This window comes from Corvus kubaryi, unplaced genomic scaffold (assembly GCF_017639235.1).
Source record: "Corvus kubaryi isolate FWS band 111438036 unplaced genomic scaffold, C.kubaryi_AGA036_p1.0 129, whole genome shotgun sequence".
NCBI lineage: Eukaryota > Metazoa > Chordata > Aves > Passeriformes > Corvidae > Corvus > Corvus kubaryi.
Window position 1 is genome coordinate 987,403 of NW_024580664.1, and position 27,192 is coordinate 1,014,594.

The window sequence follows — 27,192 nt, forward strand, 5'->3', positions numbered from 1 at the left end:
ATCAGAGGCCTCTAATTAACCTCCCCCATAAGCTATCTAATATTTACCGTATAGAGCTCAGGGCCAGTATGTGAAGAAGTGGAAGTCCACTTACTGGGCTGGAGAAGTGGTATAATTAAACAGAAACACTGCTGAGCTGTGCCTCTCCTTGGTTGATTTGAGTCCACCTGCTCCTGCTTTTGTTAGCACAAAAGTAACTCCACTTCAAAGCACAGCAACAATCTTGTGATGTGACCGAGTAGCAGCAGGTTACCAGTACAAAGCTGTCCCACTGACACAGAACATCTAAATAGGAAGAAATCCCTGCTGACTCAGGCCTGACAGCTTCGTTTCCTGGATTATTTTCATTCCGCTGCTCTTGCCCTCCTCCCCACAGATCCCCCCGTCTGCAGCCTGGGCAGCTGCTCCATCGCTACATCTCACCCACTGCAACAATAGATACGAGTGTTTTGCATGTCCTCTAGATGTTCATATAGCACAAGTTTATAGAGGCATTGCTCAATCTTACACAGAGCTCTTGGAGGGTAACTAAGCAGATAGGTCATCCACAGAGACGTGGAAGAGTCAGAACTCAAAGACAGCATACATGCATGATAGATTGAACAGGCTGAAAATGAAACAGATCCAAAACAACACTCTCCAGCCCCAGCATAATTAAATTCTTGGCCTGATCTTTTTTATTGTTCACACAGAACAAGAGAAAATTACTTTTCTGAATTTGCCAGCAGCAATCCCATTCCTTTCAACAGCATTTGCAGGTGTATTTAAGGCTGGGCAGCCACAGTAAGGTCTGCAGACTGGGGACACCCACAATAAACCCCATCAGCACAGGATGAGGCTTTTTTTCAGGTCTAAAAGAGTCTGTCCAAGCCACAGTGGCAGCTAATCATCACAAGGAATTCCCCCTCAGCATCTGAGATTTGTTTCAGAGCCATCCAACCCTGACATCTCTCGCTCTGCTGTGTATGTTAACAATGGTGTTTGCTACGTCCTGATCCTCTTTTCAGCTAAACTCTGTTTCAGTTAAAACCTTTGAACTTATCCAAGGCTCTGCTGATTTTGAAATGTGTAACAAGCTATATCACGCCTTAAGTCAGTATCCTTTTAAAATAAAGCAAGTCCTCAAATGCCATTTTATGGGTTGATTTCATCAATTAAGTATCATTAATACTGTCCCCTATAGAGTATTCCATTTAGTAAGAATTCTCCCCCTTTTTTCAACACCTTGAGTTTAATGAGATGATTAAAATGAAAAAGTCAACGTTAGTAACTTGGTAAAACTTGGTAACTGCTCTATAACACTTAAGTCTGTATCTACCACAGCATCACTAGTCTAAGTACTTGCTGGGGAAATGCCAATGAGCTGCTACAGAGCCAAAAAAAAAAGGTCACAGAGCATTTTATTTTGCAGTTACTACATAAACAGAGGCTATTTTTAAATTGCTCATCAAGAAGCAATGGCTCTCAAAAACAATGCCTTAAGTATTTCCAAATCCTTACAGGAGCCATCCCCCTCTTACAACAAAACACATCTCAAAATACTTCACAAAGGAGGCCTCTGTCACTGCCCTCCCTTTACAGACAAAAAACCCCATGGAGATGACTTGCTCAAGGTCACCCAAACATGCCAGTGCCAGAGCAAAGTAGAGAGCCCAGATTTTCTAGTTTCTAATCAGCTCCTCCACTGGCCCTGGTAGCAAGTTTAAGCACTTACTGGTGTGCATTAAAAACATGTGTTTTGCCTTTAAAAGGGAATGGATTTTATAGACAAAACACCTGGGTGGGGGAGAAATGGAGGAGCTACTTAGAGAAGTTCACAGTTGCAGAGATACCTTTTTTCTCCTTGCTCCAATTTTCCATACTGCCTTTTTCATTTGTTAAACCCTTATCCCCCCAAAGAAACCAAAAAAGCAAAACCCAAAGCAGAACAGGAGCATTCCAAGCCTCTAACGAAATGACAGGCTTCTATTATCACAGATTCAAGCAAAAACCACCACAGGTTTCATGTTTTCTATGTACTGTTGAATCTACCATCAGAACACACCACAGTGCTGGAAATATTAGGACTTTGCTTGTCTATCTTACCACGATCAATATTAACAAGGAAAGCTTCTAAACCCATGCCATGTTTTAAAAAGAGCTTCACATATTGTAACATGTTTTAAGAAAGCCTCACATATCTGAAGTCAGATAAATACACTTTACAGACGGATACAACTGTCTGAAAACAGGCTGTGAAGACTGGCTTCTTAAGCTTGCAAAAAAGCTTGACTGTACCTGTCAACAGGAGCCTGTATTGGGGAATCCTCTGAACTGGCTTGAGCAGATAGTGCTTGAGGGCCAGACTAGCACAGCGGGGGCTCATCTGAAAGAAACGCCCAAAATAAGTAACAATTCCACAGCAGTCAAAGGTTCCAGCAAAAGAAAACATGCCTACAAACAACTACTGATTACACTGGATAAGCTTTTTATCTTTGAAAAGTGCTACTGCCACACAGTGTTAAGCACCACACTACAGAGCAAGCATTTCCATGTGGAAGACAGCATGCAAAATCACCCGTGCGTTAAGGACATGGGTAAGCACTCATACTCTGTAGATTCTAAACAGGTGCTTTGACATAGGAGGAAGAGAGGTGGAACTTCCCAGAAATAAAGAAAACAGGACAGCAAGGGCAAATATGCTCCTTTCTGATCGCTGTCAGTGTCCATTAGGCAAAAAGGCAGAGAAGACAGGAGTGCTCACTACAAATTTTTAATTAATCCACACCTCTAAAGACAACACAGAATTAAAAGATCCATGCTTCAAAAATGCTAATTATCTTGAGTTTGCATTCAAAATAACGTGAATCTGAAATATCAAGTCCTTCAAAAGGCCTCTTGTTGTCCTCCTGTCTCAAGCCAAGACTGCAGCAAAAAACCCACCGCCAAAACACAAACAAATTGAGGACAGTTTCTAAAGTGGAGGATCACAACTGCTAAAAAGTCACAAAACAGGATATATCTTACAAAATACAGTACCTCGAAGTCTTTGACTACCGAAGCAAATCCTGCATTCTTCTTACACTGTTCATCTAATAATGCAACATTTTTATCAAATTCTTTGATGTAAGTTGAATACATCTTTAGGTAGGGACCCTTTTTAACAAATATATCAGCAATTCTTTGATGCTCGAGCCTAGAAACAACAACAAAAAAGATGCAATTAGAGCTAAAAATAGCATACATCTTAACCCTACAGCAAAATATCTCTCTTTTACAGAGTAAGATGTGCTAGTTTATATTCTGAACAAAAAGCTTACAGCACATAGGCACCCATCTCAGTTGCTATTCTGAAAAACCTTATTAGGCACATGTCAACACACTAATACAGCCACTTAATACACAGCCTTTTAAAAATGGTCTTGAACTGTTTGAACACTTTAGTTCAAGGTGGATTTCTGAGGAAATTGATCTTCAAACTTCAAACTCAAGAGCAAGTCTTTACCCCATTGCAGTGCCTTGTCAGTAGGTTTTGTATAGCTCCACCCACCAGTGGTAATTGAGAATGGTCTTCAAGGGCATTGTGGCTATCAATCAGCATTGTGCCTGATCAATAGATCTAAACTACTGCTAAAATGCAAACCAGTCTTCAGAACAGCCTCCTTTTTCCCTAATGAAATCAGTGCACTTTTCATGCTCATGCAGAGACCAGAAGTTTCAATTAAAAACGAAATTTCAAATAAAAAGTGTGATTGCCACAAAAATGTATTGGCATGCCTTCTTGGACCTTTTGGGATGCATCTAAATGACAAAAAAAGCACATCTAAATGAAAAATCATCTCCTGTACTTCCAAAGTAAACTCTGACATTTCGGAAGGTACATGAAACACAAACAAGAGTCAAACCATGATCACATGGAGTCACATAAGCAAGCCCCCCAGATAAATTTCAACATCAAAGGAGTGAAATCCCTTTATTGATAGTCACCAGTGAGATAATCGCTCTTCCAGTTCCCTCAGGAGGTCCCGATTGAGTTCGTAGAGCTGAGGTAGGTAGTAGAGGATCTGATTCAGGATTCTGTCCTCAATCACTGGCTTTCCAAGTTGCCTAGAGGCGTGCGACACAGCATCCCGGAAATCCTGCCGGAGTACAAAGAGGACAGAACCCCCCTTGCCATGAGTGACAGCACCAACACAGAGAGGACAACGGAGTTCTCACTGCAGACATTCCAGGCACTGCTCCCTATTACCAAAGGCTGGGCGGGTACCATCTGGGTTATGTTTTTCTGCAGCTTCAATTTACTCCCCTGGGACTGCCTTAATCCCTCTGGTTTGACACTGGAGCTTTACTTTCTTGCTCCTGTATGCATAATATAGAAGTTGTTCATTATTTTTACAACATGCCCTTAAGAAATGTGTTGGTATTACTTATGAGGAAACTAAGGCAGGCTAAACAAGGCTTGTATCTGCAAGGTTGGTGGAAGCCTTGAGTGTCTTCTTGCAAACACGTAAGTCAAAAAGCAAAACCGTTACATCAGCTAACACAATCACAGTATCTTACTCAAAAATCATCCTAGTGTTCATAACTCATCTACAAATGCCATTTTGGAAGATGTTCCTCTCTGACAAAAAGTAGGGTCAAAAAAAATTGCTATATGTAGCAGCTCTTCTATATACAGGAAAATTAACATCTAACAAAAAGATACTGTAACAACATGGGAATAATGAGATTTCAAATGTTGGCAATGATCAAAACCAACACTGCCTGGTACCTTTGAAACATTTACAGTGAGGAGGAGAACCCTACTTACTCTTGAAGGATCTTACAGCATTTTTATGCTATAACCAGCTCCCAACAGGACAGAGCTGAGGCTCACTGGTCCTCATTAAACTATTCAAAATTAAAGATCTTGATCCCACACAAATCAGCATGGCCAAAATTGAAACTTAGGATCCATTATACAAAGTATTTTCCCTATTCAAAAGCAAACAAATCATTCAAAAAGTTTAGCAATCTAGCATTTCACTTGAAAAACAACACTGTCTTAACTGACAAAAAGAAAATACAAATTAGGTAGTGTTACATATTACTGTGTCTCACTTGAATTTGGGCAAAAAAGAAAATTAATCCAAAGTAGCTCTTCTGGAGTTTATGGTTAATGAAACCTAATATCACATGCACAATCTATAGGTATCCTGAAAAAGTGACCAACAAAATGTTCTAAGTACAATAATAAATTGTATTTTAAATGTGCATGGGGTCTACACCTGCCTCTGGAAGCCTGTAGGATCCTCAGGTTGAGGAAAAAAAAAAACTTAAGTCCCTCCTTTTCCCCCTCCCCAGGTCTACTACTACAGTTCTTACTAGCTATCCTGTCAGTCCAGCATCTGGCACTATTTAGGGTCTCTCAAACTGAAGCCTCAACTTTCCCCTGCTCTCCCTCCTCATTACGTCAGCTCTGGGCAACGTGAGCTCCAGACATGCTTTCTTGGTTTGTGACCCTCTGGGTCATGAAGGCTGTGACTGGGCAGTTCTGACAAGAAACTGTAAGGAGATACAGGGCACTGGCTCTAACAGGGGAAGGCTGAGAACTAAATGAAAGGGAGTTAAAAAACAGATGGCGTTATTCATATGGAAATGTTCTGGTTTACATCCTCTGTGCAGACTAGTGACACATAGGTTAACTACCAGCTGCATCTTAGGGGTTTTTCTGACCCTGGGGCACTGCTTAACACTGAAATGATACATGGAATTACAATGGTAAAAGCTCAAATGAGGCATTCTAGAGAGCTTCATGCAAAATGCATCATCATATTATGATAATATTCTTTCCCCGCCCCCACAATACAATACACTGTATGTATTTTGCCATAGGACGAGACAAGAATTTTGTTTGAACGTCATAAGGCTACTTGCACGATGAAAAGCAAAGCAGTTTTGTCTGTACATAATCAACAACCCAGGCTTTCCCCTGACCAAACAACAAAAGGAGAGCAGGGAGCCAGGTTTAAGCACCACTAGATAACACAGGAACGTCAGCTGTAGTTAAGAGCATTTATTTAACTTCTAGATACAGCATTCAAAGAGTCTGCAGGGCGTTTTCCAAATACAGATTTGGTTTTTCAACTAGCTTGACCCAAAGTCCATGAGCTTCATCACAGTTTATAGATTATGCCATGAAAGGCTCTATCATGGAAACAGCCAACCAAAACTTTACTTCATCACCTCCTGAGTCCCCTTCCACAACTGAGTAAATACTGCAGAGAGGAAATATAGGGAAGAAAGATAATGTGAACCTTTCAAATTTCAAAAGCCTGCAAAACGACTAGAGCTAAACTTCAATGCTTTTTCTTTTCTTTTTTTTTTAAATTATCTTCACTACTGACTATGCATTTGTCACTGTAATCATATTTATTTTTAACCTGGCAGTGGGTGTGAAGTAACTGTCATGCCAAGTTCATCTTGAGATAAACTCAAGAGTTGAATGCAGAGGGCACATGCCTGGGGATCAGGGGTGGGGAAAGAAAAACAAATGTAACAACGTTGGAATTAACAGAGTTTACACTTGAAGGTAAACAAGCCTTCTGAAAAAGGAATTTCATATCCAAAAGGACAAAACATAGACCAGGTCTGGTTTAATTACTAGATGTAAAATATGCTAGTTTACAAACTAAACCCTGAAATTTCACCCCAAGGGGTGGAAGGTATTCAGATGACAACTTTTAATGCAAGTAGGTGAATGACTTAGAAATTAGAAACTGCAGTAAAAGTAGTAATTTAAAGCACCAGGACTTAGCTCCTTCTAAACCTAAACCAGTTCACTGCTTAATAAAAGCAGAATTGCTCTTGCAAATAATATATACATTGCTCTGATATCTATACATGCCTGCATGATGTGATTTATATTACAAACATATTTAGCACATTGTCCTATATAAAACTGCTGAAGAGCACTGCTTTCATCAGCCTGCTCAAAGGCAATCACCTAGGCTGTCCTAGAAATTATTGTTTGAAGCACTGCCGCAATCCATTACAACTGAATTTTAAAGACAGATTTTCTAATTAAAAATGGGTCTTTCAAATACTCCAATCTTACTGTTTAAAAAAAACCTCAAAACAAAAAAACAAACCCAAAAACCAATTTGCTACACTTTGGAAGTAATGTGCTTATTTCACTGAAAAATATTTGCAACTCTAGACAGGTTTTATATGCTGCATGACAAACCCCAAAATATTATGCTAGTTATACTGAATCACCCCAGCTTCTTACCAAGATATTTTTTTTTTCCCTTTCAGAAGTGGGGAGGCTATTGTACATTTTCTGAAATTCTTGTTTACAGTTTCTAATTTTACATTATATTCTGGTCCAATAATAATCTTCTGATACCATCTTTAGGGATTAGGTAAAGGTAATTGTTTTCACACAGCTACTTCAAGAGAACAGCACACATCACCATCCCTGGAAAGAACATTCTTTTCAAACCAGAAGCAGTTTTAGTTTATGCTAGGCTGAGACAGCCTCCCACTGGGTACTTGTCCATACAAAAATCTAGTCTAGGCATATTAAAGGCTTCTGAGTACATACTGTTGCTGAATTACTGTTTGATAAAACACTTTCAACTTGAAAATGTGTAGGAATTCTATTTATCCTGTTAGTATACACTCCCCCTATAGCTGTGGAGTTTTTAAACAATATTTGAAGAGGTTACCACCATCACTGCTTTTGTTTCCTCCCACCACTCCTTCAATGCAGCTTCCTTAAATAAGTAAAAGGGGTGTGATATCTGAAATAATTCTGACCCTGTTCTGAATCATCTGTGATCAGCCCATGCACTTCCCCTCTGCAAAGGCCCTGACTCACAATCCCTCAGTTCTTCCCATCAGAGGATTCCCAGCCAGCAGTGATCTGCCTGTGCCAGTCTAAGGAGCAAAGGACAATTTTAGTTGTAAACCAAAAGAGGTACTGAGCAGACTAAAACCTGGCTCAACTGCTGAATGGGTCAGGTGCACCTTCAGGTATCTAATAGTTGAATGAAGGTAATTTCAAATGGGTGAAATTAACTTCCTGGAAATTTAACAGGAAGAGAAAGTACTACATATTCTAAACACAGGCTCGTATTCTAGTCCTAAAGCTTCAACCAATATTCATCTTGGATCGGTTCTCCCAGAACATACCATCAGCAAAGCAAAAATAAGTCATAACCCCTTCCACTGAGGTACAACTCCCAGCTAAATACACCTGCAGATAGCTCAAATAATCAGTTTAATTTAAGGAAAAAAAGTATGTTTGCACTTGGATGCTTTTCAAGGAATACACACACACACACACACCCCCTATGGCGAAGGAGTAGAGAAGGGGAGGAAGCTTCATGACAGCCAGGCTGCTAGATGTGACAAACTGTAAACATGACTGCTTAGGAATACAGCTACAGAAGATTTCACGAAGAGATTATTTAAAATATAAATAGGCACTCCTAGCAAGAGTCAGACTATTACCCATAAACTGCTAAGTTAAACTACAGCAACTATAGTTAATCAAGACTATGACTAAGTGTGGATCATGACATTTTTCAAACATATGCCATCACTTTTGGAAAGCTGCCAGGCACTTCCACACCTTTTTTCTCAGGTAATAAAATAATTTAAAGTCTTTAACGAAATCATGTAGTTATTTTTTTTACAATAATCAGTGATTTGACCATGGCATATTCCCAGAACGTTATTTCAGGCAATAGGCTGGGTAGTAGAACAATATTTCCTTCTAAACTATAACTATTTTTATTAGTCTTCTTACTAAGAAGATAACAGCTGCAACTCATTGTCAAATGTCTCAGCAGTTCTAAAGTACTTCAGAGACAACAAATTTATCAACATATTCACCTCAGACTGGTCAAATATTTAAATTTTGCAGATGGAGAAAAAGGAGTTGGAGGTTGAAAGAATTTTTCACAGTCAAACAGTAAGTCAGTTGTAAGCCAGAACCAGACGTCGGAACTTTGCTCTGGCCATAGCTATTTTATTTTTCATTACATTCTTTTTCCAAATCTACTATTATTTTTCATAATACTTGGCTACAATACACATCAGTCTTTATAGATACACGAAACTATATATAGTTTTTATACAGAGAATTTTGCAAATTTCTTCTGAAAAATGGAAACATTAAACCAGAATTTTTCAGTCTTGTACCTCTGGAAGGACACACAATAGAAATTAATGCTTGACCTCTTATCTGCCTTCTCCAATAAGAGGTTGATCTTGTGGCTGCAGAAATGCTAAGAGGTGCCTCCTGACAGGCTCCTACTTACTTGGTCTCAGACTCCAAATATGGACAGAACAGGGGTCTAAGTCAGAAGTGCAGATTTAAAGGCTCAGGCAAAAGCCCACAGGCCTAAGCTTTTCTTTTCACACAGCAAGAAGTTACACACTAAGCCTTGCAGTGGAAAGAGTAACCTCAAAAAACCAAGTTTCTCTGCTGGACCAGAAGCCTTGCTGCTTATACCTGCAGTGGCCAGGGAGGAAACAATCAAAAAGAGTGGAAAAACAAAAAGAGCAGAGGGTTTTGGCAAAAGAAAAAAATTCAGAATGAAAATGCACCAAAAAAATGACAACAAATAAGCCAGGCACCGTACCCTCAGCGCCAGGGTGCTGCTGAGGAGGTCCTCTCACTCATGTGAAGCAAACCATCTCCAAAGAATCCCACAACAAAGTACAAAGGGCACCAATCCTGCCTTACTCCTTTTCCAGGAACACCGGTTGCTTTTTACGCACAGGGCAACTCAGAGAGAAGTGATGAATTTGTTTCTCGTATGTCACTTGTGTTTTACACCCGGTTCACTGTTTCTTTTTTCTTCAAGTGTCCTTAGGGAAAAAAATAGTACTTCCCCCATATTCTCAACCCTTGTTTACTCTCAGGAGTCAATGCATGAACCATCTTACAAACATGCATACAGAAGAGCCAGTTTGATTTAAACTCCTTTGTTTCCAGGAGTTTCTAAAAGCATTTTACTGGAATCTTGTCCCCTAAAAGAATACTAACATTGTAACAGAAATACAGAGAATTCAAGATTACATCTAATGTTTGATTACAGCCTCAAGCAACCCCATTTGCTGTGTCTGTTTGAGACTGTGTGCTGTGTGCAAAGCCAGGTGAGTCCCTTACCTCTGTTACGACCAGCTTGTTTAGTATTTATAGAAGTGTCACCAAGTGTTTATAATTTTGCAGTGTGTCTTCAACAGAAGCAGTCAGATGTACCTGTAGTGTGCAGCAGGGTCCACATAGGTTGGTACCCTGGTATCTTGGAAGAGTTGCTCCACCTAACTTGACTTTGTCAACATAAAAGAAAAAAAATGCTAAAAAAATTCAGTGGTACTTGTAACCAGCTTGCAATCACATTCCTACCTTCTCAACTGCTTTAGATTCCACTTCAAAGGCTCTAAGAAGAAGCAAATCAAAAAAGCTTTTTCTTACATCAACAGTCCTTTTCCTTGGCGCCATGTGATGCATTTAGCTGACATTGGTAAAATATTCTGAGGAGAGTATTACTCATTTCAGATAATGGCTAATGGAATTAGTCACTAAATTTCAAGTGGAAAACCACTAATAGATGGCTCAGAAGGTGCAACAGAGCAGCCCCCAGACAGCCAAATCTTTACTATGGGTAAAAGAACCCAGTTTGGGAAGAATCTAAGTTCTAATTCAGGAATTTTTCAGAGGTTTCTTGACTGGCAATTAGTAATCCTGACACTGAAGGTAGTAAGCCAAAGTGGTCAGTGCACATGAAATTAAAAGGATAGTTTTATCAACATTAAAATATCATCCGTAAGAAATATATTATTAAATCAACTGATTTAATAATGTGTGTGACAAACACACAAATCCTCAGGCATACCACTCTGTGGCAATAAAAAACTGGGTGTCTGCAAACTTTCTCAGCTATGGCAGTTTTTATTTAGTGAAAAATGCGCACACACACACAGAGGCTCAAAACCAGTGCCCTCTCTGGTAAGGACACTCACCAAGGTTCCTGCTGCAGGGCAACTGACAAGTCAAAGACAAAGTATTTCCTCAGCTCCTAGCCTAGAATCCTCCCTATTAGAACAGGCTGAATACATGTTGATTGTTATTGCTAGCCAACAAAAACATTTCTAATAGTTTTTATTTGGCAGCTAGAAACTAGTAGACTGTCATGAATAGAGTTGCAAGTTATCCAATAAAGGAAAAGCAAAACACATCCTACACCACCACTCATTTACACTGTGGGAACAGCTTTTAAGTTTATCCTAGAGACTTCCTAAGCTTTCTACTCTTCCCTTTTTCACACTGTTCTTCTGTTTGCCTGCATCCTCCTTACCAACAGCCTTTCTTCCAGTACTGCACACATTACCTAAAAAACTGGTACACTGAAAAGAAAAGCAAAGACACCTTTAAAAAATAAGTTAAATGTCTGAAAATTATGGTAATTTAAAATTATATAGCTTGAAAGTTGTCCTTGCCTAGGACAACTCTCTTGCTTTAACCAATATTTAAAACTGAGTTCTCTATTAGAAGCCATGTTGAATACAAATTATATATTGGCTGCAACTGACTGAGCCAGCTCTTAAAAACCAAGCTTGAACAGAATCAGAAAATCAACTACTAGGAGGAAAGCAGAAGAGTAATCAGGAAATGATGTGGTAAGTTTTTTGTTCCCTGAAAAAAACCTCTGTATTACAGGACTGTATACAATCATCTAGAAGAGCCTTTGTTCCCAGTTTCACAGAACAAGCTTCTCAAGAGACTGAGATAGACCAATGCACCTGTTTGCAATATAACCACTTCTACTGCCCAAGGAAAAAAACCACTGTGCTTGCACTTAACTAAATGGTACAAACACATATAATTTCTAATGACAGAAAACACACAAAATTGAGCTAGAAAACGAAAAATTCCTCATTAATTTCCGGTATCACCTTCAACACAGCATGTTTTACAGATGACTGATCTGCACAAACACAGATTAAATACTTAACCTTTGTTGTGTACAACACACTGCAGGTACTACAATCGCAGGTGTTATCAGAAAGCAAACAGCTGTCAAGAAACTGCAGCCTCAAAAAAATATGCTGCCATGGTGATGGATGCACCTTTAGAGCTATTAGCTATTAATTGGATTACTCCAAGAATGAGCATTTTAATGTACCATTTCTAAAGTAAATTGTTCCTGCCTCCCCCCACCATTTAAGGAGTTACTCTAACCAAAAACTTTTTGTTGCTATGTACATATTTATAAGCCAGTACAAGATGGCTTATAAATAGGATCCTGATTAACATAAATTGATATATATTCAATTTTCAGTATTCAACACCCGCACTCAACTGGAAACTGCATAAATTACTAAGGAGATCCAGAAGGAACCACCAAAATATTCATCCATTATGTAAAATGTGAAACTTAAAAGTTCAGCTTAATTAGATTTTTATATTTTGAATATGTAGATGCAGCAGAAAAAAAGGCACAGTCACTACGAAAAAGCCTAAACATAAAACCTTAATAGATTAAACAAATAGAAGAGGAAACTGCTTTTTTTTTTGAGTACTTACAATGTGTAAGAGCTTTAGCACATCCACAAACCTATCAGAAAAGCAAGAAAAAGCAAACAGTTACATTTTAATTGCCCAATTAAAATAAATTGAGTAGTTATTAAGTTTAGCACTGATACTTACACTTTCTCTGAGCTCATGATCTCCTTGGCAATATGGTAAACCTTTGTTTTCTTTCCAGCTGCCTTACTCTGCAAATAAAATTATATGTTACATGATGCACCTACTACAACTGTCATAATTTCCAGCTATTAGTTCCTTAAATTAAATGTAATTATTTTATAGTTACTTCTAAGAAAAACACTTCATACTGCTTTGAAATCTCTTGGCTTTGGCACTTCTTAGTTTTTCAGGACCTGTGAGAAAATCAATTTAGCTTCTATCTGGAAACAACAATATTACTTAAGAGCAGTTTTTACAACACTGTCAGCCTTTTCTTTTAATTATTACAGGAAGCACTGAAGCCCATAATGAATTAAGTCCTAGCAAACAACAATTATTGTTTAGCAAAAGTACTGAAGTGCAGGAAATATTTCCATATTATTTGATTTTTTTTTCTGATTAATACAGCAGCAGTAATATTTGCAGTGAACTCAAATGTGTTTCAGGAACATCTTAAAAGACATACGTATTTTCTTTACGGAAAAACAAGGTGACAGAAGAAAAAAAAAAAAGAAGGAAAATAATCACATTGAAGAGAAAAGCCAGTTTCTGACAACCTACTAACGGAGCTGCTGGAATACATAGCAACTGTACTCCAAAGATGCAGAAATGTGAGCCTTGTCATCCACCTGAAACACTGTGGAGATGATGCTGGGTTTCATGTGCACATCTGGCTTCCAAAAAACCAAAGGCACTGTCCAACATCAGATAGAGGGACCAGGTATAATAAAGCAAGTGGGGCAGGCATCTGGATGCAAATGTGCTTGCTACACAGTGTAACTTCCATGTACGATTTCCCTCAGACAGAATCCCTTTCTCCAAAACAGCTCTCATGGTTTGCCATATGCTTCTCTGCTGCCAGCTGTCACCACATCTATTGCACATTCAGGTTTTCTTTTTAATGGGCTGCCAAGAAAGAGAGGATGAGAAGCCCTAAAACATCACAGGATATACAACTCAAGTGAGATGGAAGTCCTGGGAAGGATCTATTGAGTATGGTAGTATAATATGGGCACTGAACAGTTTATCTAGAAAATCAGATTATCTTTGTTTCAGAAGCACTAATGCTGCAAGACTTCTCTGGAGATTTAGTTCTTCTCCAAACTGATAAATAAGTCTCAAGTGCTGGATGTTAAACCATGGAAGAGATAATACTCATAGGTAGGTTTTAAAGATATTGTTGTATTCAAAATAAAAAATAAATCTAAATTGAATTTTTTCATTGGAGTTCAAATGACACTGTGCCTAATTAGTAAATTAAAATTCATTTCTAAATTAAATAATTTGGTATAACACCACATATGTGCAAAATCCATTATTTATTTTATATACTATACAGACAGACATCTGCACACAGATCTGGGATTTTACTTATGAAATTAAACTTATTTCCAAAGAACAATTAGATCTATTCAGTGTGGGTCCATCACATTCAGGCAAGATTGTAACACCTATTCTCAGGCCTCTGTGCCTATTTAGAAAGCACAGCTGACACGCTCCCTACAAGACTGAATTCACAAGCAAGTCAATTATGCAGAGCAAGCTATCTGCCATCACTGTAGATGTGTCATGTTGCAAATGAGATGAAAATTAGTATTTTGAGAACAAGATGCTACTGCTAAACAATTACAAAAAGCAATACCACAGTCTGTTTTCAGCCCCATTTGAAAGACTTTTCACATACCAGCTAGCGCTGAAAGGACCACTTTGCATTTGCTCAAAGATGCTCTGGCTCTGAGAGTGTCTAATGGGAGAACCAAAGGGATACAAATAAGGCTCTCCGGCACAACACTGGAAAGGAGCCCTAACAGATATAAAGCATCAAAACAGCCAGATGCTTGTGGTAAGGAAAAATAAAACAAGCCCAGCTGATGACCGAAGCAGAGACTGCTTCATTCTCCTCTGCAGCTGCTCTCGCTGTGAGGAAGTTGGTTGTTAATTCCCAGCTGCCGGCCACACGTGCCGCAGGCAGCTGAAGCCAGCAACAGCAGATGCCTCACAGCAAGTGCTAAATTACTCCATAAAACCTGCCTGAGAACCCTCCTAATGGGGACACTTTCCTGTAAAACGCTGTTGTGAAAGTTTGAGGGCATTTCTAGAGGCATGCAAGGTAAGTTAGCTTCTATATGGGTACAGTCTTGCTTAGTTTCACAGGAACAAGCTTTTCCCTTGACTCTTTCCCTCTCCCAATTTATTCCTCTCATTTGGTTTAACAGTATTTAGGAGTGACACCCCAAGCTTTCTTTTCCAGCACTAAAAAGTTTCAGTGGTTTTTTTTGCTTATCTTGTTGGGGCTTTGGGTTTGGTTGATTTGTTTGTTTTAAATTATTTTTAAGAAAAGGAAGCAGATGTAACTACTATCAAAGGAAACAGCTGCCAGGACTGGTGCTGAGGAGAGGCACTGGTCTATGGGCAGGCTGGTTTCAGGGCATCCAGGACTGAGAAGTAAGAACATGGACATCCCCAAAGAGAGGGATAGGACCCTCATAAACTCATTTCATTCAGAGTAGTTAAAACAGTCTTCCTGCTCCTCATTTGAAGAAGTAAGATTAAAATAAGGAAAATCACTCCAAGCTGGCACTCACAGAACGTAGCAGAAGATCAGACCTCAACGGCAATAGGTGGTTTACATTTGAAAATATCCCAACAGGTTACAACTTCTGAAATACTGCAAGAGTGAGGAATAGCTTCAGAAGATAAAGATAAAAAGATACCTGTTTATTATCTTCTTGAGGATCAGTCTCCCCTTTGCTGGAATCAGAATTTGTGTCATCATCTTCATCAGAACTGTTCATGATATCTTCTTCATCTGATTGGAGATCTCCCATTACCACGTTGGGATGATCATGGTGTTCTTCTAAGGACCTAATATTAAAATATACACACCATACTTTATTTATGTAAAGAGCTTTCTGTTTCACCCCACAATAAATGATCTACTTGGTATCAGAGACCCTGAAAACAGTAGTGGGTAGTCTGAAAATTACAACAGCTGGAGGCTTTTCAACAGTGGACTCGTAACTCTGCAACATTTTATTTATGCTAGTATTTATACATTGCTCACTGACTGCAAGCAAAAGCTACAGTACCTTTGGAGTATTTATATTATTCAAGTCCATCAGAGTTTGCATAACAATAAAGTCTGATAAATCTACTCCCTTATTGCTATGCGCATGTATAGAGCAACATTTGTACTGTGTGCCAGAAGGATGAAGAAAGATCCTAGCTATTTTGCTATCCTCTATCTCATAGCAGCAGGTCTTGTTCCAGATATGGTACTCACACTGGAGCTTTCTGGGTGAAAGTCTAGATGCATGTATATATACAGGCCTGTTTCTCAATGCATGTGCTAAACAACTACACCAGTGACAGCAATATCATAACCATTCTGTCCAACAATTCTTCTTAAAAACAGCAAAGCAGAATCTTTTGTGATTAAGAACACCCATCCCCCAGAAACAGAAACCTTTTGGATAGCTATCAAAGCTATAGAACGTAACCTTGTTCTGCTCCTGTACAATCACTATAGAGGTCTCTTTTTTTCTCTAGAGCTTCAGCTGTATTTGCAATACAGGAACTGCATGAGACAGGCACACGATCTTCTTCCCCTAACTAGCCTTGGCAACTTCAGTAGAGATTTAAGAAATGCAATTCCAGAAGAAAATAAAAAAGGGGGTAGGGAAAAATAGATAGGAAAACAGACTAGAGAAAACAGAGCCTTAAATTTTTGAAAGGTTACATAGAAACACAGCAAATCTCTGGCCTCCTACTTTTAATCCTTAAAAATACCTAATAATTTCCAATTACACTAAAACTATCTAAAAATCACATAATCTGTGTTCAAGGTCTGCAAAAAGATTTATTCTGACACGAGCCAAACCAAATTAGCTATCCTGCAAAACAAAAAGCAAATCCAGCAACCCTTGTCCACGAGCTGCTGCAGCCAGCAGAGATCTCACCGGGCTGATCAACACCTAATTTTGTACAGCCAACAGCTGCCAGCCAACACTTCTCCATACACCTGGCCCTCTGCTTCCTGAGGCAAGGGATAGTTACGACTGATCTTTTCCTAGCTTTGAATCAAAGGAAAGTGGGGATGGAGGGTAACTCTTCAGACTTGCCACTTCTCTCTGTGATAGCTACCAGAAAGGAAACCTGTCACCATGGATCCCACGGAAGGTGTCTGCCAGTAATCTGAAAAGCAGAAGTATTCCTCAGGGCTTGGGTTCAGTTTTGGGACTGGCACTGCTAAACAGGTTTGTCAGCAACACGGACAGTGGGACTGAGTGCACCCTCAGCAAGAGTGCCCAGCAGGTCAAGGAAGGGGATTCTGCTACAGCGAAGTGTTGATTACTCAGTGCTCAAGACAGAGTTAAAAACAAACAAATCCCACCAACAACCAAACAAACTAACACAAAAATGCTGATCACAAATAGAAATATATTTGGAGATAAAAATTAGCTGGCCTGTGGACAAACCTTGAAGCCATGAAGACATTAAGAAGATTTAAATAACTTGGTTCTATTAGGACAACACAGGAAGGACTTGGGAAACTCCCTAGCAGTTACTGTCTACCAGAACCGAATGGGGTGGGGGGAGGGAGGCGACTGTAAGGTCATCACCGAGTTCAAACAAGTTCCTGAGCCAAGACTGCAGCACCCTGGGTGCAGAGAGACGCCCCCCTTTGTTTTAGTTTGGAAATTGTCACCTTCATGCAGGAATAGAGCAGCCACCAGAGAGATAAGTGCTGATGACAACAGCATATGGTGTATGCCAGGAACAGTCCCCATAGAGCCTCCAGGAGTTTCAGGAAGGCAAAAAAGCAGCTTTTTACTGGAGCTTTCCCAGAAACCATGCTAGCAGGAAACTAAGATTTCTGCAGTTATTCATTAACTTCAGCAATTCAAAAAACTCTTTGTCCAGTTTATATAATCCATAGTCAGCTGAGAATACCTATTTTAGCACATTTTCTTCAATTATGACACACAGATTTATTACATCATAGCATGATGTGAAGTAGATATATGCCCCAGATTTCGTCAAAATCTGCAACAGAAATTACTGCTATTCCTTCCTTTACTGAATTGCTCAGCTTTACCATCCACATCTGTCACTGAATCTATCTCTGATCAAGGGTATTTTTCCCCCCACTGCAAAATATATTAAGTGCTTTATCTCTGACCACACTGGAATACACTTTTTAGTTCATTATTCGTTAATGTCTATTTTTGTCAATAGACATTTTATCGCCCTTTTTCCTAGCCTGAATATTTGTTTTTAATTGCTGTCTTAATTTCCTATAACTGAGATTCCTTCTCATCATTGTTTTCACACCTGTGACATCACTGTTCTTTTGCGTCAGCATATTCTTCTGGATGCCCACTCCCGGACTTCGTTGTCTTTTTCCATTTAAACTTTTCAGGGCAACTGCACCAAAACTTAGAAGCTTTAGAAAATCCACCCTTTTGGAAGTCAGAGACAAGAATACTTCCAGGTGAAGCTGTATTTTACTTGCACAAACACAATCCCCTTACCACTGAAGGATGAAGAACGAACTAGCTAGCTTGTATTGTGTGAAGCATTTTCTTAATGTAAGATTAATCAGCTTATCTAATAGAAAGTTTCAGTAAAAAAAAAAACTACTTAAAAATTTTACTAGTTAACAAGTGATAATTTAGGATGTGTAGTAAGTGTCCACAAATGAACAAATGACAGCCACTCACTGTATAAGATTTTTTTGTTCCTATAAATCACAATGTTTAGGCAGTAAGCTCGTTTTCTGGCCTTTGTGGTGCTTATGCACCTACTGTTCACATAAAGGAAGCTATGAGAGCTGAGAGGACCATGTGTAAAATCTTGCATACAGTATCTACTCCACCAAAGCACCTCTTAGTAATCCCTGTAAGTTTTTATCCTGTAATGGCTCCGTTCACACAGCCTGCCGGTTCTTCCACATGATACATCTTGTTGAGGGTTTCTTTAGTGGTATTTTTAATACTTTTTCCCTTATTTTCTTTGCTTTTTGAAGAAAAAACACATTGGATGACTAGATGATCAATGATCAAGAGTCAGTTCACACTCAGCAATTTTCCAGAGTCAAACAGGCAGTCAGTTCAGGGATAGGGCACAGTACTTGCACCCATGGGAAGATGCCCTCCTGGTGGTATCTGCAGTTGTGTCCTCTTCTTCAGAGAAAATGGGGACAGAGACACTGTGTTCATTTGCGTTTATCTGTCACGTGCTGAAGAACACGTAATTCTCCTCATACATTACACCTTAACCTTTCATGGTAAATGCTCCGGCTTTCCTGGTGAAACAGAAAGCAGTTTTGTATTTACTGATTACTCTTTTCTGTACTTTTACCTCTGAAATCTTCTATAATGTAAGTGTATGCGTGGTTCTCTTCAAGTTATCTCTGGATAAAGTGAAATCCCTTGCACTTTAACTGTCTTTGGAAATAGTAGTAAATCTTTAAATAAACAGAGTCTTTTCTAACACATATTAATTCCCCTTTTCCAAAATACCACAAGCATGCAGTAAGGCTTATTTTAAGTGGCTCTTCTGATAGGTATTTTGGGGATACTTCTCTATCTTGTTCCCTCTTCATCACGATTCTTTGTCCTACCCACAGCAATACCACCAAGAACTTCTGCATTATCAGTCATGTGAAACACCATCCCTGCCAACTCACTGTGCTGCGCACTGAGTAAGAACATCTTGCTGTATCTCGTGAGCAAGTTATCTAAATATAGATGTGGGGCTTTTTTACTTGACACATAAAATGAAGGAATCATTAGTTTGCCTTGGAATGAGCAGCTTATAGGATGATGCATATATGCTGTGCTGTATTTTCCTATTGCAATAGTAAAATACTAATGAAATAAAACATGCTGGTCCTAGTGAGACATACAGCAAGATAAACTGTCAAAACTTAAGACTTGCCATCAGACTATTACCACTGGAAAAATAAATCCAAATCAGTATAAAAACGATTTATTGTCTTCAAGAGATGACCAAGACTAGTTCAGACTAGTTTGTCTTATTATAGAAGATTCAAATACACCTGGGGCTTCACTTTTAGACACTCTTGATTTGGACCCTTGCATAGGGTACTATAGCCTGAAGTCACAATTAACATTTCAGTCTCAGTTTCCAATTCCTCTAGAAGGCAAACAGTATTTTAAGATTGACCAAGATCATTCAGAAAGATTCTCTGCCATGGAATGCTCCAACATTAAGTATTTTATAGTACATTGGAATGACTTCAAGTGTTAGCATCACCATAACTGCTAAAAAGCAAGTTTCCACAGCTCCAAAGTATTTGCTAAAATAGATTCATCCACGCTACTGCTTTACACACATTTCCTTGTGATCTTCACTATTTTTAGATCTGTTTCCTACTTTCAGTAAGTAATAAAAGTATGTAGGAATGCTGAATGAACAGAACCTTGCACACAACACTCTGCTAAACTCTTCATTTCTCATCCTTTTGCTGTTTTTTTAAAAAGAATCTCCATTATAATCTGCTTTATCCTTCTGTCTATTCCTCCAGTATTTAATTGCACGGTTTCTGTGGGTGTTTATGTTTGTTTGTTTATTTTTAAAGTAAGCCTTCAACATGCAGGCAAAATTACACAAACTGAAGTTCCTACTCAACTAAAAAACACACACCAGAACTTCAGAGAGCAACTAAACATGCCCTATTATAATATTTCATCTCAAATCCTTTTCATATCATTACAGCATTTCACATTCTTTTCACAGCTGCTTGCACCTCATTTTTCCCCAGAGAGGAAAGAACTATTATTAGTGCTTATCCATTTTAGTTTTTAAAATCACCATTCCCTGCAATCAAGTGCACTAATTAAGGCACATTCAGCTGCTGGTTTTTTAAGACCTAAAAGCATGCTGGTTCTCTGTAGGCAATAGCTGATAATACTGTTACATTTTTTTCATAGCCCCTCATAATTCCAGTAGCTGTAAGCATGCCTCACTGATTCCCTCCATGAACCCTAGTCGTACACCTCTGGAAAAATGCAATGGTAAAAGACATAGAGAAACAAAGTGTTTTATGGAATCTTTTCAGTTTGGTCCTGTCTAAATGCAGCATCTATTTCGAGGAACAACAGTAAGTATAGAACTTGAGTTAATATCCCAAAACAATTTAGGAAGCAATTTCCTGATTTGGGTGCTCAAACAACCGAAGATGCTTCTGGAAAGCCAAAGCAGAAGTGAAATTATTGCTTGGTTAATAACCGCTGCATTTTGTTTAGTGAATTTGTTTTACTTTTATTTAATGCTTCTTTTTAAAGACAGTCCAGTATCTTTATAATTACTACAGGTTTTTGGAAAAAAGAAAATCAGTTCTAGAAAGCAAGCATACTTGGCAAAGCACTAAGATAATAAGGGATGGCAACCAAGATCACGAGCGAGCTCCTACGGACGGTTTAAGAAAATATATAAAGTATATATTGATATATATACTGACCAGCAAGATTAGTAAAGGCATCAGTTATTGCACTTTTTGGATGAATTACATTTTGCTGCAATACCTCCTCTCTGCAACCAGCCTGAAGAAGCCAACACCAGCACATTTCCTTTCCAGTCAAGAAAGCATAAATACGAACCTCATATCCCTCCAGGGGCACCTGGAGCCTAACCCATCATATATTCCCCTCTCATTTTAACTTCAGATTCTCTGAACAACATTGACTGTCTACCATTAGAGCTAAAAAACATGTCCCCCTGCTTTTCATTTCTCCTTCAGGCATACTGGAACATGAAGCAGCAAATGAGGATGAAATGCAACCTAGGCCAGGGGGATTACTTATCTGAATTATTCCCATACCATCAGTCACCTCTCTGGTTTACTGACAGACTCACAGATGAAAAAAGCTGAAGTTGAGATCACATTTCTCTAGGTGTAGTGGACTCTGAGAAAGGCTGGTGGATGCAGCTGCGTCTCTTGCAGTGCTGACTTGGCTGCCAGCACTGGAGACCGGTTGCCTTACTGCAGCCAAGCTGCTTGGGCTTCAACTCCTCTGCCAAAAATGGTGCTTTTTCACAGCAAGAGAGCAAGATAGCAAGGTGCCCTCACAAACATGATTTTACACAATAGCGTTAACATTATGCCATTTGTTCTTCTGCAGTAAGAAGTCAATGATATTAGTAAGTTCTTCATATTATTAGGGCTAGCAACAAGAAAAAAGGCAACCAGCCATGAAGTTTTATTGGTGTGATCCTAAGGAACATGACAATTAATTTTTATCTTCTTTTTATTTATATGTTTTAAGACTGCCTAAACAGATTATGCCTGTGAGATTCATTAGTCCCTTTCGCAAGCAATTCTTCCATAGGCGGCATGGCAAGGAATAAAACAAACTTTTACAATGGTCTTTAAAATAAAAAGCACCACAAAACAAGGGGCAAGCAAACTAGACCAATCAGTCTGTGATTATTTGCATTGCTTAGAACTGTTGTGCTATATTCTCTCCAGGCTGGTTAAGGAATTTTAAGGATTCAGTTACAAACATAAACACTCAAGAATCACAGCTAGAAAAAAGAAACGACCAGCATCCAGCTGAGCAACTACAGTTGAAAATATTTGGTGCACTCCAGGTTCATTTTTCAAATTGCAATTTAAAGACTTCCAAGAATTGAAACAGAATTATTTTAAACAAAGTCATATGCACTGTATGCACTCATTAATGTCTAACATTTTTTATAGAAAGCCAGGTTCCTTGATGACAGAAATACACTATCAAAAGAAAAGCTCAATACAATCTACTTGAAATGGATTTTCATTCAGAGCCGCTTGCACTTTGAAAGCTGTCTGCTGCCTCCTGGGCAATGGGCTGGCTGCTGAGAGAGGCCATGTGGGAGTGCCAGGAGTTTGCTCTTGCCGGGAGAAACACCAAGAACTACACTCTTTGTCCCAGACCTTACCTCTGGCACTCACTGGTTACACCTGGGACTTCTGGGCAAGGAGGATACCATAAACACTGCGAGAGCTGCCACCACATTTAGCCTGTTAGATCATGCCACTGGCAGCTCCTTCTACACTTGGCTGAGCATGTTGCAAACTTCTACACCTGACTTGCTTGAACCAAGTTATCCCAGCAATTGCAGCCAGCAGCATTCAGTTTAGCATTTGTTATCCTCAGGTCAAGACAGCACTTACTCCTTTCCTCAATGAGGAGAAAGAAAAATGCAGCTGACTCACATTCTAAACAAGGTAAAGAAAAAAAAAAAGCATTTGTCATATGTGCTCTACATTAAAAAAAGGTACAAAATTTATTAAGTAATCCATTCTGTCACTCACCCTACTTCAGGCAGACTATGATCAATACAGTCACGCCCCCACTTCTACGGCACAATTTTAAAAAGCACAGTTTAAAAAAGGTGCAAACAGGTCTCAAATTATCTCCTTATTTAGCTGTGATTTGCAAACACGAGCTCCTGAGGCCAGAGGCACCCAAGGATGGCTCACCACAGGCAGCCTTCCATGCTCACAGAAGTCATCTTCAGTGAGACCGTTTGTTGACAATTCCTCAATTCCTTGGAAAGTTCAACATAAACACACATGCATGCTTCAAATGTTTCTGGACTCACCACAGCAAACCCACATTAAAAAAGAAAAGGATAAGAGAGAGGTCTCAGTTTAAAAGTCTGCAAGAAGACTGGTGCCCACAGTGGGACAGCTCAGCTCCTGAACAGTGTGGCACAGCTGACATTGTGACAAGCAGGACAGACACTTGGATTGACAAATAATCATGAATATTAACCAAGATCACGAATGAGTTTCTATGGAAGGTTTAAGAAAATATATAATGAGATTACTGATAATCAAGATTAGTAAAGGCATCAGTTACTGCATTTTTTTTTTTTGCTGCAATACCTCCCCTCCACAACCAGCCTGAAGAAGCCAAGACCAGCACGTTTCCTTTCGCAAACCAGTCTAAGAAAGCATAAAGATGAATTTCATATCCCTCCAGATGCACCTGCAGCCTGACCCATCATTAATTCACGACTGTCACCTGAACTTCAGATTCTCTGAACAATGGTGACTGTCTACCATTAGAACTAAAAAATCCCCTCCCTCATGCTCATCTTCATGTCCCCCTGCTTTTCATTCTTCCTTTGGGCATATTGGACCATGAAGCACAAAATGAGAGTGAAATGCAGCCTAAACCAGGAGTCTTATTTATCTTACCCATCCCAGCAAAGGTGCCAAAAAGAGATGACGCCAATGCAGGAGAATATAATCCAGGAGGATACAATGGGACAGTCCTGAGCACTGGTACTGGAAAATGAAATGCTGCAGCAAAACCTAGGGATTTAAACCTTGCCTGGAAGCACGTAAAGGGAAAGGGGTCCCTGCATTGGTGCTTCCCATCACCACCAAAAGTTGTGAGGGATTCTCCCAGGGTACGTAAAGAGAATTTACAGTCATGAGCATCCTTCGCAGCACGATTTTAGAAAGCACAGTTTAGAAAAGGTGCAAACAGCTCTCAAATTATCTGTTTACAGAGACTTACAGCAGAATTTAGAACTTTCTGCCTTCCCTTATCATTAATTCTTGTTTCATAGGGAGAGCTGCAATGCTCATGGACAAGACCTTGGAAAAAACTCCTGGCAAAAACAATGTAAAAAAGGACCAGCAAAATAAGGCACTCATTCATAATCAGGACCTCTTATTCTAACTTTTCTCAATTCACAAAACAGATCCTAGTGGAATAAAGTAGATTGGGAAAGGACAGCAGGATCAGAAGAAAAAACAACACTTTGTTTTCCAGTTACACAAAAAAAAGGAAAAACCGCAACAGAACTCGAGCACACACTAAACAGACTTCAGGAAAACTATACTATAATTGCGACAAAAAATGTCAAAACAAATGTATCAAATAGGAAAGGGACAACTTAGACCAAGTGAGAAAAAATCTTCATATTAATACCCATTTCAAATAAAATTGACCTTACCCTGCCAGAGCTACCATGACATTTCAATGCATTGCTACTTCTGCTCACTATAAATGCAAGGCCCTACCCAGTATCTTCTGTATTGGCTCAGCATTAGTTTTATAATTTTTGGATGACTATCCCTGAAATCAGGGCTCCAATATCTCTCTTCAAACAGTTGCTCACTCAATTTAAAAATAACACATCCTATTGCACTCAGGGTTTTTTTACATATCAGATATCAAGAAGATGACAAAAGAGAGCTGAGTAACAGATTACTCAAAAGGTAGTGACTTAGATCTGAAATCAAAATGGGAGTGGCTTAGCTCCTAAACACACAATTCTCTGCATGCATGGGAGCTGATGCAGCTTCCTGGAGAGTATGTCAAAAAAGGAGTATGAAATAGTTTGGTCAAGAGCAACACAGACTAAGAGTAAAGAATAACTGAGCTGGTTGCAAGGTTAGACTTGTGCTATCTCTTCCTCTAATCTTTTGCACAAATTAGAAGAAGAATAGGATTTAGACACTCTTTATAAACTTTTCAGCTCATCTAAAAATCTGTACAGAACAAACCACCCCCACAAATACCACTGGGAAAACAACAACAACAACAAAAAATCAAGTGAACTCTGAGCAGTTGAAATCACTGAGCCATAAGGCTTAGGTTGTAGCTATCAAAATGGGAGGTTTGGTAAAAACTACCTTTATTTATTTATATGCACCTTAAGGATTTCCTTAGTCCTCTTTTGCTTGAGTAGAACAGTTTTTCATAAGCACAAAGATATTTTGAAGAAAAATTAAAACTTGTATAAACCTTGTATTTTTAAATGAAACTTACTGGATTCTAGCTTCTAAAATAAAACCAGCATTTCTTTACCTACGTTTTATCTAGTGCATTGAAACAACATAGCTGCGTACTTTTGTAAATCTATTCATTAAAACATACTTAACTAGATCAAATATAAGTGTTGGGTAAATGTGGCATATTAATATCACTGTTGGCATTTAAATTGAGAACGGTATTTTGATCGCTTTCTTTACACATTTACTTTGTGCCACCCAAAAGTCCTACTGTTTTACACATTAGAATGCAGTTGGAATATCACTGTGCCACAGAGCTCCACAAGCACATTTCCTGAGCTGATGCTGAAAATAACCCACAGGAAAAGGCTGCTGTTGAGCATATAAATGGGTCTTTCATCAATTCTCATATCACATTTGACTCTCCATTCTACATCTGATGTATTCTCTGGAGCTACATTTTGTTAATTTATATCATGGTTGGCAAAAGGAGACAGAGCGCACACGTTGGAGGCGGGGGAGAAAGGCCAACGTCGGTGACAAATATGCAGCGTTACTTAGCTTCCTCCGCCTTTAGGAAAAGGAAATACCTATGAAGAATGCCAAAATTAGGAAAAACACACGCGGAATAAAATAGGAAAGAAAAAGATAAAGCATTGCAGATGAATTTACGAAAGTGCGTGACGCCAGAGTTCCTGTTACCCATGAACAGGGGGGTTAGGAAGGAGCCTAAGGGACACAGCAGCTTTATGCACTGCTTTGCTTCCTTCAGGCTCCCCCACGTCACACTAAGCCACCCTCCAGCTGAAGCCAAGAGCCAGCACACTGAGTTGAGGGCAATGTCACCGGAAGGACAAGGACATCCTTGTATTGTACCGGGGGAGCAATGGGAACAGTAGTTAAGACGTTTTTGCTATCTGTGGTGAGCATTTCTCAGTGGGAAACAAAGGATAGCAGAGTTTACCCTCCAAATAGCTCTTTTAGTGCATGAGCATAAAGCTTATTTTCTAGACTGCGCAAGACTGTGACCAAAGTAGCCACCAAACCTTTTGGAGAGCGGATGAGGATTCACCCAGCAGCTGGGCAGTGCTCACAGCAGTGCCTGCCTCATCACCACTGCCACCATCTTACTGCCTCTCATACTCAAAAGCACACCCAAGCCCTAACTACCTAAATAAAAAGATAACGTTGAGAATTGAAACCACATCTGGTTTTATGTAACGCTTGTAACACCACCTGATAACCTACAAGTCTTTCATTATTGCACCTGCAACTCTGTCAAAAATTTCCCTGGCTATGCCAGCCTTCTTCACCCACCTCCTTCTTTTACCAAAATCAAGAGGGAGCTCTCGAAAACAGGGATGCAACAAGTATCAAAGACAAAAATTCTTTTTCATTACTGTCTTGGAGATCTTCACAATTATTCGCATTTCATAAGATGTTTCAAATCTTTTCATGACTGGATTGTAAACCAGAATAACAGTATGGGAAAAATGTAGTTCTCCAACTCGTTTCTCTCCCTCATTGAAGATGGAGAGGATCAGACCTCAGAATCTCTCCCACTGATTTAATCTCAAAACAGATTAAATCAGCACATCTCAAAAACATATTTGCATGAGAATGTGTTAAGGTTCTAATAAAGTTCCTATTTATTCTGATTTTTTTAAAAAAGGGGGGGAAGGGGCGAGACCAGCTTGCTTTAGAAGAT

At 39.1% G+C, this 27,192-nt stretch overlaps 1 protein-coding gene across 1 annotated transcript in view; it reads right to left on the bottom strand.

Moving 5' to 3' along the window:
- Positions 1-27,192, bottom strand: part of FGD6 (FYVE, RhoGEF and PH domain containing 6) — a 73,463-nt gene that overhangs the window by 28,952 nt on the left and 17,319 nt on the right. Inside the window, exons 3-8 of the mRNA XM_042025889.1 lie at positions 15,439-15,589; positions 12,686-12,753; positions 12,563-12,593; positions 3,967-4,118; positions 3,019-3,175; positions 2,278-2,365 (exon numbers count right to left, since the gene is read on the bottom strand). Coding sequence (XP_041881823.1) covers positions 2,278-2,365; positions 3,019-3,175; positions 3,967-4,118; positions 12,563-12,593; positions 12,686-12,753; positions 15,439-15,589 — 647 coding nt within the window. The remainder of the gene's footprint in view (positions 1-2,277; positions 2,366-3,018; positions 3,176-3,966; positions 4,119-12,562; positions 12,594-12,685; positions 12,754-15,438; positions 15,590-27,192) is intronic.